The 18,924-nt window shown below is 52.8% G+C and overlaps 2 protein-coding genes across 2 annotated transcripts in view; one reads left to right on the forward strand and one right to left on the reverse strand.

Moving 5' to 3' along the window:
• LEXM (lymphocyte expansion molecule) overlaps positions 1 to 8,610 on the reverse strand; it is a 32,654-nt gene extending 24,044 nt beyond the window's left edge. The window contains exons 1-7 of the mRNA XM_023187307.1: positions 8,357 to 8,610; positions 7,499 to 7,586; positions 6,892 to 7,137; positions 6,571 to 6,693; positions 2,626 to 2,763; positions 2,368 to 2,511; positions 567 to 728 (exon numbers count right to left, since the gene is read on the reverse strand). Coding sequence (XP_023043075.1) covers positions 567 to 728; positions 2,368 to 2,511; positions 2,626 to 2,763; positions 6,571 to 6,693; positions 6,892 to 7,137; positions 7,499 to 7,586; positions 8,357 to 8,610 — 1,155 coding nt within the window. The remainder of the gene's footprint in view (positions 1 to 566; positions 729 to 2,367; positions 2,512 to 2,625; positions 2,764 to 6,570; positions 6,694 to 6,891; positions 7,138 to 7,498; positions 7,587 to 8,356) is intronic.
• A 4,986-nt stretch (positions 8,611 to 13,596) lies between these two features.
• TTC22 (tetratricopeptide repeat domain 22) overlaps positions 13,597 to 18,924 on the forward strand; it is a 23,874-nt gene continuing 18,546 nt past the window's right edge. Inside the window, exon 1 of the mRNA XM_023186865.2 lies at positions 13,597 to 14,316. Within this exon, the coding sequence (XP_023042633.1) occupies positions 13,750 to 14,316 (567 nt within the window). The 5' untranslated portion in view covers positions 13,597 to 13,749. The remainder of the gene's footprint in view (positions 14,317 to 18,924) is intronic.

Here is an 18,924-nt window from a genome sequence, read left to right on the forward strand (position 1 = left end):
AGATCTGGGCTTCAGTTTCCTTTAGTGAAATGCAAATGATAATTCCTACCTCAGAGGGGCTGTAAAATGCCTAGCAGGGGCAGACTCTGCTTTGGGGGCCTGCTCAGACCCCCAGAGGACTGCTTTGACACCAGGGCCCAGCACACCACTCCCTTGGGTGGAGCAGGTGGGCAGGCCCTCCAGTGGGTAGACTGTACTCTGCCCTGCTCCAGTTTCCCCTGCCCATCCTCCAACGCTCTGAGGCCAGAAGAGGGAGGCGCAGGGGGAAAGTTGGCACTGGCTGGGTGCTTCCTGGGTACCAGGCACCATGCTGTAGGCTCCGAGGACAGGGCCCCTGCTAATTCTCACAACCACTTCACTATCTTCATAGGACAGGTGTGTAAACCGAGGCCCAAACAAGATCCCACCTAAAGTGTCCCAACGTGCAGGACCAGGATTGGAAACCAAGTCAGTCTGATCCCAAGACTGAGTTATTCCCCATGAAATAAGGCACACTACCCCATGCCCAGCCCCGGAAGGAGAGCTGCCCTCCGAGAGAGGAAGGCCAGCCACAGGATCAAACTCACCGGTGTGCGGGGGCACTGGCTGAGGCTGGCCCAGTAAATCCTCTCTGTAGGGATTTTCGGGTTGCGGGGAAGTTTAGAAAAAACCCCATGCTTCTTATTGTGACGTGAGTTAAGTTCTTCTACGAAGCTCTTGAAATTCATCAGTTCCCTGGGCTTCTTTTTCTGAGAAAAGGAGAGAAAAAGGAATCTGCTATGCCAGGAAAATCAGAGCTCCTTTCTCAACCCTCCTCTGCAACCAGAGAAAAGCACTGGGGCATCACTTACTATCCTGCTGTGCAGACATCCCGGAGGTCAGGCCAGCCTCGAGGCCCCCCTGACCTGGGCTGGTGGAAATAGTCTTCCCCCAACCAGCGGGTTGGGGTGGTGTTAGTCTCTTGCACCATGCACCTGCCACACCCTACTGCCCAGCTCCTTTTCATCCATTTCTTTCTTTCATTTGTTGGACATGTATTGAGTCTGGCACCGTTCTAAGCAGGAACGATGTCTTAAGTATTTAAAACCAGAGTGACTGGAGGAGCACAGAGGATTTGGGAGGCAGTGAAACTACTCTGTATGATACTAAAATGGTAGCTGCATGTCACACATTTGGCGAAACCCACAGGATGTCCACCACGTGAGTGAATCCTAAGGTATGCCACGGACTTGCAGCGATAATGATGTCTCAGTGTAGGTTCATCAACTGCAGCAAACGGACCAGGCTGCTGTGGGATGTTGATGGTGGGGTAGGCTGTGCATGGTATGGGGAGGGCACTGGGTACATGGGAACTCCTTATACTTTCCATTCAATTTTGCTGTGAATCTGAAACTGATCTTAAAAAAAAAATTCTAACAAACAAAAGCAAACAGCATGGCCTGGGCACTGGCCAGTCAGAATGGGCACTGGCCACAGTGCCTGAGGGTCCCTTGACTGCTGCCATAGCTGGTCATGGGGAGGTCTGGGGGGCTCCAGGGAGCCGCCAGGTCGAAGGTTGAGAGCTCAGTGGCTACCTGCCAGCTGGTCCTGAGGTCCTTCTGCGTTAACCTCCACCCTCCTAAGCGCTCCTGAGCTCTGCCATAGCACTCATTGCCTGCTCACACTTGAGAATTTTTTTCTTATTCATTGATGACTGAGTTTCTTTTCCCACTAGAATGTAAGTTCCACAAGGGCTGCTTTCCCCTGCACCTCGCCTACTACCTGACTTAATCATACCCACTGAGAGAATGCGTAATGGAGACAAGATAAACAGGCAATTAGACAAAACTTAATTCCTGTGGCCACGAGCACAAAGCAAGCGCACTGTGAGATCACATCACAGGGACTTGACGGGGGTGGGAAAGGAGGCCATCAAGATAAAATTCTACCTCAATTTCCCCTCCTGGGCCTCCTGTTCTCTGCTTTGTTAACAGCACTGGCACTAATCCAGCCCGCTTGGTCTATAATGCCTGCTGTTTCCAAAATAGGAGGACGCCCCCACCTTGTGCCATCAAGGTTCCTCATGACCAAACTCCCCTGGCACTGTAGGCCATCTTCACCTCCTGGGCACTTCATGCCAGTGCAGAGGAGAGAGCTGGCAGTGAAGTCAGACAGATGTCCTTGGGTTCAAATCCCAGCTCTGTTCCTTCCAGCTGGGTGGCCAACCTCAGTTTCCCTGCCTAACAGGGGAAGCCAGATCTGGCCCTGGCTGTGAGGGTGAAGTGAGGGGGTGTGGGAACGGCCCGATGTAGAGCCTGGCGCACAAGCTGGTGTTCCTGGTGCTGACTAGTGAGGCCTGTCATCCTGCAGGGGTATGGACTAACACCCTCCACCACCCCAGGTACACACCTGCATGGAGTAGTGCCCATAAGGCAGTGGCTTGCTCCGATCACCAGAAAAAGTGTCATAGGGGCCGCGGGTGCCGACGGATCGTGCCACGTATGTCTCAAGGCCACTTTTGAAGGAGTAGGTGCCGGGTCCCAGACCACTCCCCTAGAGCACAGCAGAGGTGATGAGGCCTGCAGGAGAGCTCAGCTTCCCCCTCTGCCCTGGGAGTGCCCCTGCAGGACGGGAAGGCAGGGAAGGCCTGGCCAGCCAAGGAGGTACCTGATGAGGCCGGGGGTCCGGCTTGTTGCTCATCTTGCACATGAGGCCCTCGGAATGGGACCGGTTCCAGGCATTCTCCTCCAGCTTGGTGTATGGGTTGCCCTTCTCCCCATAATTTCCAGGGCCTGGATAGTAGTTCTGTGGAGCAGGGGTGGGGGCATAGAGGCTGTCAGAACCACTCCTTGTGCCTGAGGAACAAACACCTGAGATTGCCATCCCCAAGAAGAGAATGGGATTTTCAGGGTGCCCGCTTGCTACCTGCCCTCCGACACACAGCATTGTTTCCCGTGAGCGTCCACCACTGCTCACACCTTCACCTCCAAGTTCAGCCTCTTCCCCGGGGCTCCACTGGCCTGACCAAGTTCGATCTCACTGCTTCCTCCTTACATTGCACACTTTGGCCAACATAGTGGGCTTCTGGCTGCTTCTCAAGCACATGCCATTCTGCCCAACCTTCTTCCCTCATTGGCTCATGCTGTAACCACCACTCGGAATGCCCTTCCTGCCCTCTTTGCCTTGGACAGTTCTACTGCTCCTGCAGAGCCAGCTCAAATGTCATCTCTCCTGGGAATGAAGTCTTCCTCCCACTACCACGTGAGATAGCTGCCTGCTTCAGTGGATTCGGCAATTCCAACCTTCACTCCCCTGCACCACAGCCCTGTGCTGTGAACACCGCTGTGACAGGGAAGGACTCCCATTCTGGGTTCAGATTCTGGCTCTGCTGCCTCCTAGCTGAGTGACCTTGGGCCTTCTGAGTCTCATGGTCCATACTGGTACCATGGGATAGGAATACTCTCTTCTAGGTAATGACGATGAAGTTAAATACTGTCTGCAAGCAAGGGAAGGAGGTTGGGCGCAATGGCATGTGCTTGGAGAGCAGCGAGGAGCCCACCATGTCAGAGTGTGGGATGCAGGGAAGAGACAGTGAGACATAGCATGGACGGGCCAGTAGGGCCCTGGAGAAGAGGCTGAACTTGGAAGTGAAGGTATGAGCAGTAGTGGAGGCTCACAGGCAACAGTGTCTGGCACAGAGTAGATACTGACACACGATACGGTGGGGTGGCTGAATGTCTTGAGGGGCAGGAGGAGAGGTTAGGAACTGGTTGGAATGACCGTCTGGGACCTGGGCTGCCAGGGTCAGAAGGGTGATTTTGTAGGCCGAGTGAAGACAGCAGTCCACCTGGCAGAACGCTTTCTGCTGCTCTGCACCTTTTAGCCACGCGGGGTCACTGCTGCTCCATAGATGGCTCAGCTGTGCCCTACCTCTGAGCCTGGAACCTGGCCCTGGGGAAGCAGGATGGGGCAGGGAGGGCAAGGACCTCTGCATGAGGAGTCAGGTCACTAAGGGCATCAGATTTGTTTGCTCCCAGAGGAATGGGACTACATGTCTCCTTCTCGGGTTCCCATGTATGTTCTGGAGAAAGCCCCTGAGGATAGCTGGATCCCGGCATGGTGTGTTAGGTGCTTCACAAGCCTTAACATCTTGGTCCTGGCAGTGCCTGGGGGAGACCAAGTCAGCACCATCCACAATTAACAGATGGGGAAACTGAGTCTCAGAGAGGCAAACTGTATGTCTCAGGTACAACCTCCAGAAAGAGACAGCATGAGAGTTTCAGCTCCAAAATCGATAACCTTTCTGAGCCTCTACTGTTTGCCAGGCTCTGTGGAAAGCACCGGGGTGGGTGGGCAGTGAGCACCACAGGACCTGGGAGACTTTGAAGATGAGGGTTATACCAAGGGTGAGAATGGCCCTGCTCCTGGAGCCCAGAGGCAAGCCCAGCGCTGGGCACTTTGTCAAGATAATCCCATTTCTTCCTTAAAACCTTCAGGTTCAGAGGTTCAGCACCACACTCGGGCTGATGGCAAAGTCTATAGTTTTAACTAGAATGTTATGTTGTCTGAACTTTGGGGATTCAAACAGGAATGATGAATTGAAGAGGGGGAGTGTGGAAATGAATGAATCATCACTTTTAAGTTTTGTTTTGTTTTGTTTTTCAGGCTGGACTTTGAAAAATGAGAAGGATCCCCAAAAGACAGGTATGAGGGAAGGTGGGAAGGTCCCCCACTCAAAAAGAGCAAAGGCAGGAAGGAAAGAGAGTCATGCTTGTCCCCCTAGCTCCCCTGCCATCAGCTCGGCTGAGTTCCCACACCCAGGCCCTGGCCTCCAAAGAGACACAGGGAGCAAAGTCCAAGAACTATGGGGGCCAAGCCTGTGGATGAAATGCAAGGTAGATGTTGGACACCTGGGATTCAAAAGCCTGCTTCTGTCAGTTGATAGCTTCATGACCTTGGGCGCTAGGTTACTTAACCAATCTCTACTCCATTTTTCTCATCTGTAGAATGGACATAATCATAGGGTTGTCATAAATATGAAATTAATCAGTACATGGTAAGTGCTATGCTACATGCCCACTATTATTACTTTAGATTGGATGGTAATGACATTTTCAAATGCTCCAGGTATCCCCTCTCCCTAAGTTACAATTACAGCTTCTGCACCTGAAGATGCGTCTGCTCATCCCCAGACCGTATCAGGAGTAATTTCCAGCCTTCATAGAAGCATTCCCAGTGGCAAGGTGTAGGAGAATGACCCTGGCTCTGGGGTTGGACATTCCCATGCCTGCATCCCAGCTTGCCCACTTGGCAGCTGTGCATCCTGGGGCAATTTGCTTATCTTCTCTGAGCCTCCAGGGCCTCATCTGGAGTGATTGCAAAGAATTAGACAGATTGTTTTGGAGCACCTGATACTCAGGATGCATGCACTTATTCAGTCCACAAATACTTATTGCATGCCAGGCACTGCTAGAACCTCAGAATGCTGCAGTGAAGGAACCAAGCCGACGTGGTCTGCCCTCAGGGGCTGCTGTCCATTGGGGAAGGGACGCTAAACACACAACCACAGTGGAGACTCCTAGGAAGGGAGACACCACCTAGCAGGGCCAAGGGAAGCTTCTGGAAGCTGAGAGCTGCGGGATGAGTAGTTGTGCCCGAGGAGAAGAGGCTGCCAAGGAAGGAAGGGCATTCCTCGCAGGGGGAACAGCAGGGGCAAAGCATGTGAAAGAGCATGGCCCATGTGAGGGGCTGGGAGAAGGATAACAGAGTGTCCAGCACAGAGAGGTCGAGGCCAACAAACTGCAGCGCTGACTCCCTCAGTAGGGGGTGACTCCTGCCTTCTCCCTCACGCCCTTACTGAGTGTCAGCCTCACTCAGTGTCCTCCTGATGGGATCATCATCCCCTGGTGCTGCCACCCCACCTCTCAGCACCATTGCCTCCTCCGAATCCTGACCCTCACAAGGGTGTTCCTCTAAAAAGGTAAGTCAGGTCCTCCTCCTGTCAAAGCCCTCCACTGCCCTCTGGCAGCACCTAGAATAACACCAAGGCCCCACCTTGGCTGCAGGGTCCTCATGACCCAGCCCTTCACTCCTCTGCCCTCTTGCTTGCCTCCTCTCTCCCTCAGCCAGTGCCTTCTGGCCACACTGGCCTCCGGCCTGCCAGTCTGATTCGACAAGCATGTCCCCACCTCTAGGCCTTAGCCTCTGCTGCTCCCAATGCCTGGAATGCTCTACCAGACATTGCAAGTCTCCATTGCTCTGACCTGTAGGTTTGCTCAAATGTCACTCCTCCCAGAGCACTGACTACGCTCTATCAATTGCACCCCCATCACTGCCTGTCGCTTCCCTGTCTAATTTGTGCTCATAGCCCTGCTTATATATGTATTACACTTCCTTTTTTTGTACTACTGTTTCTACTGCTAGGACATCTACTTCATGAGAGCAGGGACCTTGTCTTCATCACTGCTAGATCCCCAAGGCCTAGGACAGTGTATGCCACTTAGGAGGTGCTTAATCCTTATTCCTGGCTGGTCGGATGGACATACAAGCGAATGAATTTGTTGAGCACCCATTGTATGCCAGGCTCGGGACTCCAGAGATGAGAACACCTACCCCAATGAGTCCTCGGAAGCGAACCTCCCCAGAGCTGAGGAGCCCCCGGGTGCTACACGGTTTCTCCCGCAGCTGTTCTAAGAAGTCTTTGAGATTGTAGGAGCCGGGCCCCAGCTTTTGCTCCTATGCCAAGAGAAGAGAGAAAATGAAAGCCTTAAACTTGGGAAAGTCCACGCAGGAAGAAGCCCAAGGCATGATGATGTTCCTTAAAGGGTAATCTCCATCTGGCCTTGGAAGGACACTGAAGGCCACACGGAGCAGCTGCAGTGGACAGGAAGACCTGGCACCAGAGAGGGAGAGGCATGGCCCCAGAGGCCTCACCTGCAGCCGCTTCTCTTTCATGATGGCCTGGTACTGGAAGTGAGGTAGCTGGGTCAGCCGCGTGGCTTCCTGGGCCTTGGCCCAGCCTGTGTCCACCTCCTTCATCAGCTTCTTCTTGCTGAAGCAGGTCTCCTTTGAGCTGTAAGTCCCCGGGCCTATGTGGGACTGAGTCAGAGTGTGGTCAGAGCTGTGACAGCCACGCCCGCCCAGTCCACCCACAGAGCAGGCCCTCACCAAGCCACCACCCTGACCCGGAGGAAGGGAGTAGGCAATCCCCCCTGTGGTTCCCACCCTCAGCACCAAGGCTGGCATCAACAGGCTTGGCACTCAAGGTGCAATCATGACATCCTCTATCACTGCCCCCTCACACTGCAGGGAGTATAATAGCGCCTTCAAGAGCCCAGAGGTAGTCAGTGCACAAGCTGGGAGTGGTGCAGTCCCTCGTTTATCAAACACACTGGAAGCCCCCACGGTGGGCCCAGCTCTGTGCCGGAAGATGGTAGAAGGTACGCCCCTTCTACAGTTCAGCTCATCCACCACAGTAGGCAGCTCTAAGGGGCCATGCTCAGGCCCTGTGGGAGGAGTCAGGGAAGCTGTGCAAACTCACCACTTGGGTAGAATAACGCATGGAGTATGGGGCCTCAGTGAAGGTGCTGAACTTCTTCCGGTTGGGATAAACAGCAGAGATGTCAAACCTAGGGAGGGATGGTGGCCCACTGAGAGCCCCGTGCCTGGCACCCGGCCCTGGCATGGGCAGTTCTGGAGCATGGGGGAGTTGGCTGCCCCGGAAGGTGACTTTGGAGCAAGCTTATGAAAGAAAAGTAGTGGAGTTGCAGTGGCTTCGAATGTTCCAGGCCTCTCCCACCTCACCCCACCCGTCAGCTCCTCCTCCCAGCTTCATTTTTCTCCACAGTCTTTATCCATATCCAACGTTTTACAAATATACATACTTTTGTTTATTATTCACCCCCACCCCTCACAGAAAAGAGCAAACTCCATGAGTACAGGGGTTTGCTGTTTTGTTCACTGTTGTAGCCCCAGATCCTAGAACTGTGCCTGGAACATAGTAGGTTAGAGAGAGAAAGAGACAGAGTGCAATATGAATGAACGGAAGACAGACACCTGGGCTGAAATCCCACCGACCACTTGTGAGCTGAGTGGCCTACTATGGACCAGGCCATGTCATCTCTCTAAACCTGGCACATAGTAGGTGCTCTTGAAATGGTTTTAAAGAACTCACTTAGAAGGTAAAAGAACCCTGGGCAGGAAAGAGCAGTAAGTATGAGGGGGAGAGAAAGCCCAGCCCCTCCTCACTGCCGGCCCCCCCTCCCCTGGTCCCCCTCCCTGCCAGGCTCAGTCCGGTGTGTAGGTGGACACCCTCTCTCCGGAGGCCAAGGGTGGCTTCGGGGTGGACAGCAGCTGCCTTGGACCATGGGCGTGAGCCCAGGACGCAAATGGGTCCCACCTGTGGCTCTGCACCCCGAAGGGCGCCCCGGTAAACCATTTAGTGGCCATGGAGCCGGCGCGGTTCCAGCCACCAGCTCCCGCGGCATTCTGGCCTTCCGTCATGGCAGGCCTGCGCGCCGACCGCCTCCGCTGCTGCCACGGTAACCCGGGCCTTGTGATGCGCCCCGGAGCTGTGGGCCGCGCCCTCGCCCACGTGGCGCCCCCACCGGCGTGCGCACGTAGCAGGCTGATTTTTCCCTCGTGCATGCACATTTTCAGGGTCCTTCCCTGGCCCCTGCAGATATAATGGCCCTTCTTGTATTTAATATGGATGCCAGTGGGTGGGGTCTTATAGTCATTTGTTGAGGAAGTGTTTCTGATTTTTGAGCTGAGGGTCAGAGGTGGCAGGCCTCAGGAACATGCACAGAACAGCTCTTTATCCCAGAGCCCTGCATGGAGCCTGCCTAGGCTTAGAAAGAACCTTTTAATGTTCACCTTGTGCTGATGGGAAACAGGCCCACAGAGAGGGCAGACTTGGGCAAATGACATCCCAGCTCCTTCTCCACTTCGGGAGTCAGGGGAGCCGAAGTAAGGGGGAAAGGGCAAGGAAAGCCAGAGGGTGGAGGGCTGGGCAAGGCTGCAGGGGCAGTCAGGATTCAATCGGCCCCTAGACGTCCCTGGCACCCACTCTGGGCAGACACCGTGCAGAATGCCTGGGACTCAGATGTGGTCCTTGCCCTGAAAATAATGGGGGAAGCAATGACCACATACTATGGTCAGGTCCATGAGAGAGGGAGGCCTCTGACCCAGCCTGTGGGTAGGTAGGTCAGGGAAGACTTCCTGGAGGAGGAGAATTCCAAACTTAACATTGAAGCGTATGGATGACTTTCTTTTATTTGTTTGTTTTTTTTGAGACGGAGTCTGGCTCTGTCTCCCAGGCTGGAGTGCAGTGGCGCAATCTCGGCTCACTGCAAGCTCCACCTCCCAGGTTCACGGCATTCTCCTGCCTCAGCCTCCCAAGTAGCTGGGACTACAGGCGCCCGCCACGGCGCCTGGCTAATTTTTTTGTATTTTTAGTAGAGATGGGGTTTCACAGTGTTAGTCAGGATGGTCTCAATCTCCTGACCTCGTGATCCGCCCGCCTCGTCCTCCCAAAGTTCTGGGATTACAGGCGTGAGCCACTGCACCCCGCCCATATGGATGACTTTCTAAGTAAAGAAAGGAATTGAGGGTATGGACCCCACATAGGGCATAGTCAGTTCTCTCTTCCCTCCTTCCTTACCCCCCAACCAGTGCTCCACAGCCATGCTCTGAGATTGTCTAATTTCTCCCACGATGGCCTGTGATCTTCCCAAGGGTCTTAGGCCCAAAGCTGGGGCAGAGATTCATATCCCATTCCATGATGACAGGATTGAAGCCAGAGAGGTGTAGGTTGTACCAGAGGTCCTGCTTCCAGCCCATGGTGAAGCTGGACCAGAGGCACTGTGGGTCTTCTGCCAGGCCCCACCCAATGCCCTTCTGACATCCCAAGCTAGTATTTAAATAAGAAGTGTGGCTCCCCAGCGCAGCTGAGAGCTGGACTCTTGGACTCCAGGCCTGGCGGGCACATGGCCACCACTGGCAGAGCGTCTGCACTGCACCACTGAGCTGAGGGTCAGAGGTGGCAGGCCTCAGGAACATGCACAGAACAGAGAGCCTGGGTCATCTAAGCAGACTCTGCCCTTCCCAGCTGTAGGAACTTGAGCAAGTCACTTCTTTCTCTGAGTCACAGCATTATCGGTTTCATTCTATAAAATGAAAGTCATCATCTCTATCTCCCAGGCTGCTGTGAGGATGAAATGACCTGATTTAGGTAATACTCTTGGCACACAGCAGGAGCTCAATTGGAGGTCATTCCCAGCCCTTGGTTAGGGACCTTTACAGATGCCTGAGGACAGACACTTGTCTCATTTCCTCCTGGTGCAGCATCTAGCACATAGTAAATGTTCAGGAAATATTTGTTGAATGACAAGGGAATGAATACATGCATCTAGTCCAGCTACCCAATAACACATAAATCCTCAAAGACACATTTAAATCTGGCTCTGCCACTTCCTGGGTGCTGACCTTGGGCAAGTTACCCTTGCCAACTTCAATTTCCTCTTCTGTGACAGGGACCTATGACTGCAGCTTCCTGGAAAGGCTGTTTTGAGGTGTCAGTGAGGTGTGGATGTACATACTCTCCAGTCCTGTGCACTTCAGCCAACCCTGGGTCTGCTCGGGTATTCTCAGGGTGGCCCAGACATGCCTACAGCTACATTGCTGCTTCTCTTCTGGCCTGAGCCCCATGGCTCCAGGCCCTATGGAGGAATGACGAAAGGCTATAAGCCAAGGTCCACTGGGCTAGGAGTCCTGGCTGCCAGGAAGGCCAGAACGGGCCAAGTGAGTCCGCTCTGCAGCAAGGCCGCCTGCTCTGGTCAGCCCAAAGTTTCCCATCACAGCAGCTTCCTTGTCTAGCACCTCACCCATTTTCTTTTATAGGCACCATTGCACCCTCATTGTACACAAGAGGAAACTAAGGCTCAGATGGGGAGAATAACTTGCCCTGGTCACATCCCATCAGGCATAGGATCACACCATGAATATGGGACTCATAAGGACATTTGAGAGCTCCCTAGCTGCAAGACTATCTAACCCGTCCAGACTCCAGAGCCACCTCTTATGTCAGTGGAATCAAGTCAAGCTTCTCAGCTAGGACTTGGGCCTCTGTGATGGGGCCGTGGCCCCTGCCTTCAGTCCTCATCTCCTGCCATCTTTGCCCCATGCTCTGAAACCTCCAGCCACAAGGCTACTCTATCCCTAGGACACACCCTCTCCTGGAGAGCCTCTGGCCTTTTCATACCTTTGCTGCTGTTGATATGCGCCTCCCACCAACCTACCCTTCCCACCCAACTCTTACTTATCTTCTTCAGAGTCCAATCAAAAGCCAAACCCACCCATTAGGATGGCTATTATCTTTAAAAAATAGAAAATAACATATGTTGGAGAGGCTATAGAGAAATTGGAAGCTTTGGTCATTGCTGGTGGGAAAGTAAAATAGTCCAGCTGCTATGGAAAACAGTATGGCAGTTTCTCAAAGAATTAAACATAGAATTACCATATGATCCAGCAATTTCTTTCCTGGGCATATACTCAGAAGAATTAAAGGCAGGAACTCAAACGTGTATTTGTATGCCCACGTTCATAGCAGCATTGTTCACAACAATCAAAAGGTAGAAGCAACACACGTGTGCATTAACAGATACATGGATAAACAAAATGTGATATATTCATACAATGGAATATTTTCAGCCTTTAAAAGGAAGGAAATTCTAACACGTGCTACCACATGGATGAATCTCGAAGACATTATGCTAAGGGACATAAGCCAGTCACAAAAGCACAAATATTATATGATTCCACTTATGTAAGGTAACTAGAGTAGTTGAATTCACTGAAACAGAAATAGAATGGTGGGTACCAGGTGCTGGGTGGAGACAGAATGAGGAGTTACTGTTTCATGGGTATGGAGTTTCCATTTGGGAAGATGAAGAAGTTCTGGAGATGGAAGGTGGAAACAGTGGTACAACAGTGCCCTCAGGGACAAGGACAAGGCCAGGGGAGCATTCATACTCTTAATGCCACTGAACTATACACTTGAAACTGGTTAACACTGTAAATTTTTTGTGAAGTATACATTGTCGCAATTTTTTTTTGTTTGTTTGAGACAGTGCTTTTTGCTCTTGTTGCCCAGGCTGGAGTGTAGTGGCACAATCTCGACTCACTGCAACCTCCACTTCCTGGCTTCAAGCGATTCTCCTGCTTCAGCCTCCCGAGTAGCTGGGATTACAGGCACGCGCCACCACACCTGGCAAATTTTGTATTTTTAGTAGAGATGGGGTTTCTCCATGTTAGCCAGGCTGGTCTCAGACTCCCGACCTCAGGTGATCCACCTGCCTCGACCTCCCAAAATCCTGGGATTACAGGCGTGAGCCACCATGCCCGGCCTGCAATTTTTTTTTCAAAGCCAAACCCTTTGTGAATCCATCCCTGATACTCTCAGGCAGGTAAGAGAACAAGTTTCATCACAGGATCACCAGCAATTTATAGCAAAATTTTCAATTAAATTTAACTTTTAAATTTAACTTTTTTTTTTTTTTTTGCTAATGTCAAATATATTTTCAAGTTTCCTAATTGGCTCTATTTCCTAAATGCTGGTCTCTGTTGCTTCATCTTGAAATACATAGATATTTCATCTATATGAAATATAAATATTTACATCTGTATCTTTAGAGATACTCTGACTATATTTCACCCATATATATATTTCATCTGTCTATCAAGATGAAACAACAGGGATGGCAGGACTCAGGCCCGGGTGGAAGGAAGAGCGGGAGGAACTGGCCCCTGCAACAGGGAGCACTGCCAGCCAGCCTCCAGGCTAGAGGTTAGGGGACCACTCTAGACCTGGAAGGAACACTGGCCAAAGCAAGAAAACTGGGACCACAGGTGGGGTGCAGGATGGGATGGGAACCAAGCTGGAGGAGTGGGAGCTAACATTTATCCAGTGTGGCCATTTATCAGGCTTACCTGATAAATGGGGAAGGATTGTCATCCTCATGTCACAGGTGATGAAAGTGTGGCAGGTCATACTTTATTAGGGTTGGAGAAGAAGGATTAGAACCAGCACATGCAGCCCATAGTCTTTGCACAGGAGCTCACTGTGGAGCAGAGCGGGCGCAGATAAATTCCAGGTAGGAAGCCTCATAAATAATGGTCAAAAAAAGAGAGGAGGGAGGTGTCAGGCTCCATTCAGAGGAAGAGCACTGAGGACCTGCGGACAGGATGCGACAGCGACAGGAGTGAGGGTGGCTGCTGCAGCTAGAACGGCCAGTCCTGACGCAGCTCAAGTAGACAGGGCGGAGGAGCGCCCCTGGAGGAAGGGCCTGGCCCTTAGCAACCTGATGTTCCAGGCCTACCTACTTGGGTACGCCCAGTTCTGTGACCTGGGCAAGTTCTGTTCCTCCTCTGAGTCTCAGTTTTCTCCTCTGAGCCTCAGTTTCCTCCCTGCTTAGCAAAGTAAAAACACGCCTTTTGCCTTGCACCGAAGGTTGCGCGCCTCGTATTTGACAATGCGCTTGTTTTTCTGGCACACCTGGTTGTGCAATGTGAGCGTCTAGAAGCAGCTGAGCAGCGAAAGCGGAAACACCCACAGGGCACTCCTCGGGCCCACCCACCTGCGGGAGGCGCCCTGAGACCGAGAGGCCGCCGGGCCCGGGGCTTCTGCCGGCTGCCCTTCGCCTCCCGCACGGCGCTCGCTTGGGGGACGCCCCCATCCACTGCCCTCCGCAGCCTCAGGGACAAGGGCAAGGCCAGGGAAGCAGAGGGGCAGCCATGGCGGAGCCAGAGGCTGTGGCCGATGACCTAGACGCCCTCATCGACGACCTAGACTACCTGCCGGGCCACTTTCACCTGGAGATGCAGTTGAACTTCGAGCCGCGCTCGCCGGCCCCGCAGCGCGCCCGGGATATGAAACTGCAGCGGGAGGGTCTGCGGCAGGAGCTCGAGCTGGCGGCCGCCCCGCAGCGCCCCGCCGTGCGTCACCTCCTGGGCGCTTTCGCATTCTACCTGGAGGAGCTGGACGAGGCCCGCGAGTGCTTCCTCGAGGTGACCCGTGAGCACCCGGGCAACCTCAACGCCTGGGCCAATCTGGCACACGTGTACGGGCGGCTGGGCCAGGAGGAAGAGGAGGAGGCGTGCGCCGCGCGGCTGGCCGGCCTCATGGGCCTGGCGGAGGAGCCCGAGGCCGCCGGGGACCCCCAGCTCCGCGCCGCTCGCTGCCTGGCCGAGCAGGGCTACGCGCACGGCTTCGACGTGGGCTGCGCCAGCCCGGAGGAGCGTGCGCGGGGACTGGCGGCAGGCATCGCGCTCTACGACAAGGCTCTGGGCTACGGGCAGCAGGTGGGTGACCCCTGTCTCCCTGCGTCCCGCTGGGAGGACTGTGACCATGGTCCCTTCTGTCTGCAGAGATGCCCCGGTACCCCTGACTCTCCCTCAACCCAGGTCCTTTGGTCTCCCAAATACCTTTCCAGTGTGCATCCCTCGCTTGCCCCAGCCACGCCTGTAGCTCTCTCCTGGTCTAGGGAATGGAACCGCTTCCTAGTGGGACTGCCTGCCCAAGCCTCTCTTTTGGAAACAGCACAAGCCCAACCTGCGCAATTCATCCTTCTTACCTTGCTCCTCCCAGCAAGTGCCTGTTCCTGCTCCTGTGCACACCCACCTAAGTAAAAGGCAGAATCAGGCATCCTGCCAGAAACTTGGGCACATTCCCACCTCTTCTGTCCCCCTCACCTCCATCCCCATCCATTCCGTCCCCAAATCTTGTCCCTTCAACCTCCTGTTATCTCTGAGGTCTCTCCACACTTCTCCAGCCTTCCTCTGCCAGCCCGGCTTCCATACCTTCCTGCCTGCACCAGTGTAGCAGCTGTCACCCATCCTCGGGGTCCTGCCCTCCAGCTTGACCTTTCTGCCCCATCTTCCCGTCTGCTGCCAGTGTGGTGGTGCTCCATCTTGCTGGCCATGTCCCCACTGCCTGGCAGATAAGTCCTAGGCTCTTTGATGGGTATTTGACATCCTCCATGATCTATCTCTCTGTCCTTCCTCTGCCACGTTCCCCCTTCCAAGCCACTGTGTGTCACTTTGCCACACTCTACTTCCTCTTGTTCCTCCATGGGCCAGCTCTCCATACAGCTCACCTTGTCCCTTTCTCAGCCTCTTCCTGGGGTGCCCTTTGGCTCCACCTTTGCCTGGAAGGTTCTCTTTAGTCTTGGGTTGGTCTCAGACATCCCCTCCTCTAGGAAGCCTCCACTAACTCCTCAGGCTGGGCTCCCATAGCACGGCTCACACTGTCTGTTTCCCAGCCTCCAGCTCAACTGTGAGGTCTCTGAGAGTGGGGACAATGTCTGTCTGGTTTACCACTGTAAACCCAATACACACTGGCACAGCACCTGGCACACAGTGGCACTCAATAAATGTATCTAATAAATGAATGGATGTATGTGCAGCATAGGGCCTAGCACTCAGAAGGGAAATACTAGGTATATTATCTACTGCTACATAACAAATACCCCCAAAATTTAGCAACTTAAAATATTAAGTATATATTATGGCCCAGTTTTTGTGAGTCAGGAATCCAGGCATGGCTTCACTCAGTGCCTCTGGCTGTGGTCTCATCTGAAGGCTTGCCTGACTAGGGGGATCTACTTCCAAGCTCACTCACATGCTGTTGGCAGGATTCAGTTCCTCACTGGCTCCTGCCAATGGCTTCCCTCTTTTCCTTGCCACATGGACATTTCACCACTTTTGCTATTTTCTGCTCATTAGAAGCAAGTTACAGGTTCAGCCCACACTCAAAGGGGAGGATTACACAAAGACATGAATACCTGGAAGTGGGGATCACTGGGGCTATCTCGGAGGCAGCCTGTACTGAATGACAGACAAATGATGGGGTAGAGCATTATTCTCTTTTACAGAGGAGGAAACCACGGTTCAGAGGGGTTCCATGAAGGCACAGCACAGACAGGGTTGAGCTGATAACAATGATGTTTTATAATGTTTTAGATTTGTGATATGTAGATAACAGGCCTTCACACATGGGTAGCACAGCTCCCCTCACAAAGGCTCTGCACACTCCCCTCAGTGCTTTTTCCATGAATGTTCATGGCTTCTATAAGAGAAGATGTGGGCCGGGCGCGGTGGCTCACGTCTGAAATCCCAGCACTTTGGGAGGCCGAGGCGGGTGGATCACGAGGTCAGGAGATCGAGACCATCCTGGTTAACACGGTGAAACCCCGGTCTCTACTAAAAATGCAAAAAAATTAGCCGGGCATGGTGGCAGGCACCTGTAGTCCCAGCTGCTCGGGAGGCTAAGGCGGGAGAATGGGGTGAACCCAGGAGGCGGAGCTTGCAGTGAGCTGAGATGGTGCCACCACACTCCAGCCTGGGCGACAGAGCAAGACTCTGTCTCAAAAAAGAAAAAAATTAAAAATTAAATTTAAAGAAAAAACAAAAGAGAGAAGATGTGAGAGTCAAGACCTCAGAAAGTACAGGTTGGAGGGCATGGACCTGACTTAAGGACAGCATGCAGGGTAGGGGTTAAGAGAGTTGACTCTGAGTCAGATGGTCTGGGTCCAAATTCCAGCTCCTCCATGTTCACTCCCTTCAAATCAGTGCTTAGCACCACCAAGCTCCTTTTCCTTCTCTGTAAGATGGAGACAGTAATGTTACATATGTCATAGGCTTTGTCATCTGTAAAAGAGGGACATCCTTCACTTGGTTGATGTCATAATTAGCAGTTAATATTTGTAAAGCACCTAGAAAGAGCCTGCACAGGGATGAGCAGGGTCACAGATGACACCTCCCTCTCCCCGGCTGGGAGAGCTTCCTCTGCTCTTAAGCTGAGTGTAGACATGACCACTGATTGCATGAGGTCAACAAGAACCCAGGTCTCTTGTTTCAATCCTGAGCCTGTGGCCCTAAATGCCAGGCTTCCCTCAGTGGAAGGCACAGCCAACATTGATGTGTTGAGTGTGGTCATGGCAGCAGGTCATGGCAGCAGAGAAGGGCCTGAAGAGCCCTGGGCTAGGAGCCAGGAGGCCTAGGTTCTTGTCTCAGCTGCAACACTACCCACAGTGGGGCCTTCTCCTCCCCAGGCTTTGGTTTCTTCATCTGTAAAATGGGTGCAGGAAGCAGGGGCTACATGGTCTGTGAGGCACTTTCCTGCTCTTAGGAGGCCATTTACTGGGGGAAGTCTTCCTGGAGGAGGTGAGCAGGAAAGCAGTGATTCGGGGGTAGCTATCAAACAGAGGCTGGCTCTTCCCTCTCTGGGAACACGGCCACAGTGGGGATTCCCCAGTGAGTGGACATCCAGATGAGAGAGTGCTAAGCAGGATGCCCAGCACTCCAGGGAGGGAGCCTATTGCTTCACGGGGGTGTGGCTGCCAGCTCTGTGCTGTGTCCTGGGGCTTGGCCCAGCAGCTACCTCACAGTTTTGCATAGAGCAGCTGTGGTCGGCCCCCTACACAAACCTCCAGAGAGAGTTTGGGATTTGGAGACTGCATTTATCATCTGAGGATTAGATGACATGCTTCTGAAGCACCTGGCACAGAGTAGGTGCTCAAGAAATAGTTGCAGGCAGGATGACAATAATGATGGTTGCATCATTTCTAGAGTCCAGAGGTTTGGTTCTGAGCACCTAGTTCTGTTATTATTTTGCTGCGTGGCTGTGGACAAGTCCCTTGTCATCTCTTGTCACTTGCCTGAGTTTCTGCTTCATAAACATTGATCAGCTCCAGTTTTATTGGTATTATGCAACAAACGATGGGAGTAAAAATGCCCATAAACTGGAAAATTCTGGGCATGTCTGAGAGGCATTTATTGAGCATTTTAACATTTATTGAACACCTACTATGTGCCAGACTCTGTTTTTAAGAAGTCCCTGCCTTTAAGAAGCCCGTGAACAAAAGGAGAAGCAAACATTTGCTTCTTCATTAACTATGCTTACCTGAGCCCCTCTTCTGGGAGTGGGAGCCAAAGGGACAAATCAGAGACGTATCTACCGTTGGCTGAGAACACAGGCATTCATCACAGGCCTGTGTCATTGGCAATCATCTCTAAGTACTGTACACCCAGAGGTCACACTTTCTGAACCCAAAACAGGGCCCCAGGGGCTGACAATGAAAGTACAGTCTGGGGATATGGGGACCAAAGGTTGGTATCAACAGGGACCTGGAAAGTCTGGGCCCTGTGGATAGAGTGGGGGTGACTGAGTCAGAGAGGGAACACTCCCCTTCAGCAGGAGTTCCCAGGCAGGAGTGAGTGGGGACACACCCAGCAGGGGCATGGTGCGTGCACAGGCCCCGTGGTGGGGCCTGCAAAGCACGGGGGCTTGAGTGCTGGCTGAACTGGGGCAAGGAATGAGGCTTGCCCAGGGTCACACAGCTAGTAAATGGCAGTTAAATCTATGCCACCCTGGTTGACTGCAGAGCGTTTGCTCTTTCTGGAGAGTTCAGATGAGTGGGGTATAATGCAGATGGCTAGCAGGATGGTGAGGGGAGACCCTCACAGGTGTAATCCTGGAAATCTAAGGCAGAGGAGTATGGAGAGAGAGGAGATAGGTGGGTTGCCATGTGTCCAGAGACTGGGAAGGATGAGGTAGAAGGTGAAGTCAGTCAGACCAGAAGAGGAGGAGGAGGAGGGGCCCCCTGCAGTGAGAGATTTTCCATCTTTGTGGGACTGGGACTCTCCCAGGTGGGGAAGAGCCTCTGGAGCTCAAAGGACAAAGAGCTGCTGAAGAACTGTGAACAACTGCTCATCTGCTAACCTAAACTACAAAATAATAATGACAAATTATAAAAGAAAATGTTATAAAAGTTAATCATTCAGCCCATAATCCAAAAATAATCACTGTTTGTATAGGAGGGGCTTTGTTTCTGTGACTTCCTTTCTTTGCTCTTCATTCCCCCTTCCTTCCTTCCTTCCTTCCTTCCTTCCTTCCTTCCTTCCTTCCTT

Source organism: Piliocolobus tephrosceles, chromosome 1, assembly GCF_002776525.5.
Source record: "Piliocolobus tephrosceles isolate RC106 chromosome 1, ASM277652v3, whole genome shotgun sequence".
Lineage (NCBI taxonomy): Eukaryota > Metazoa > Chordata > Mammalia > Primates > Cercopithecidae > Piliocolobus > Piliocolobus tephrosceles.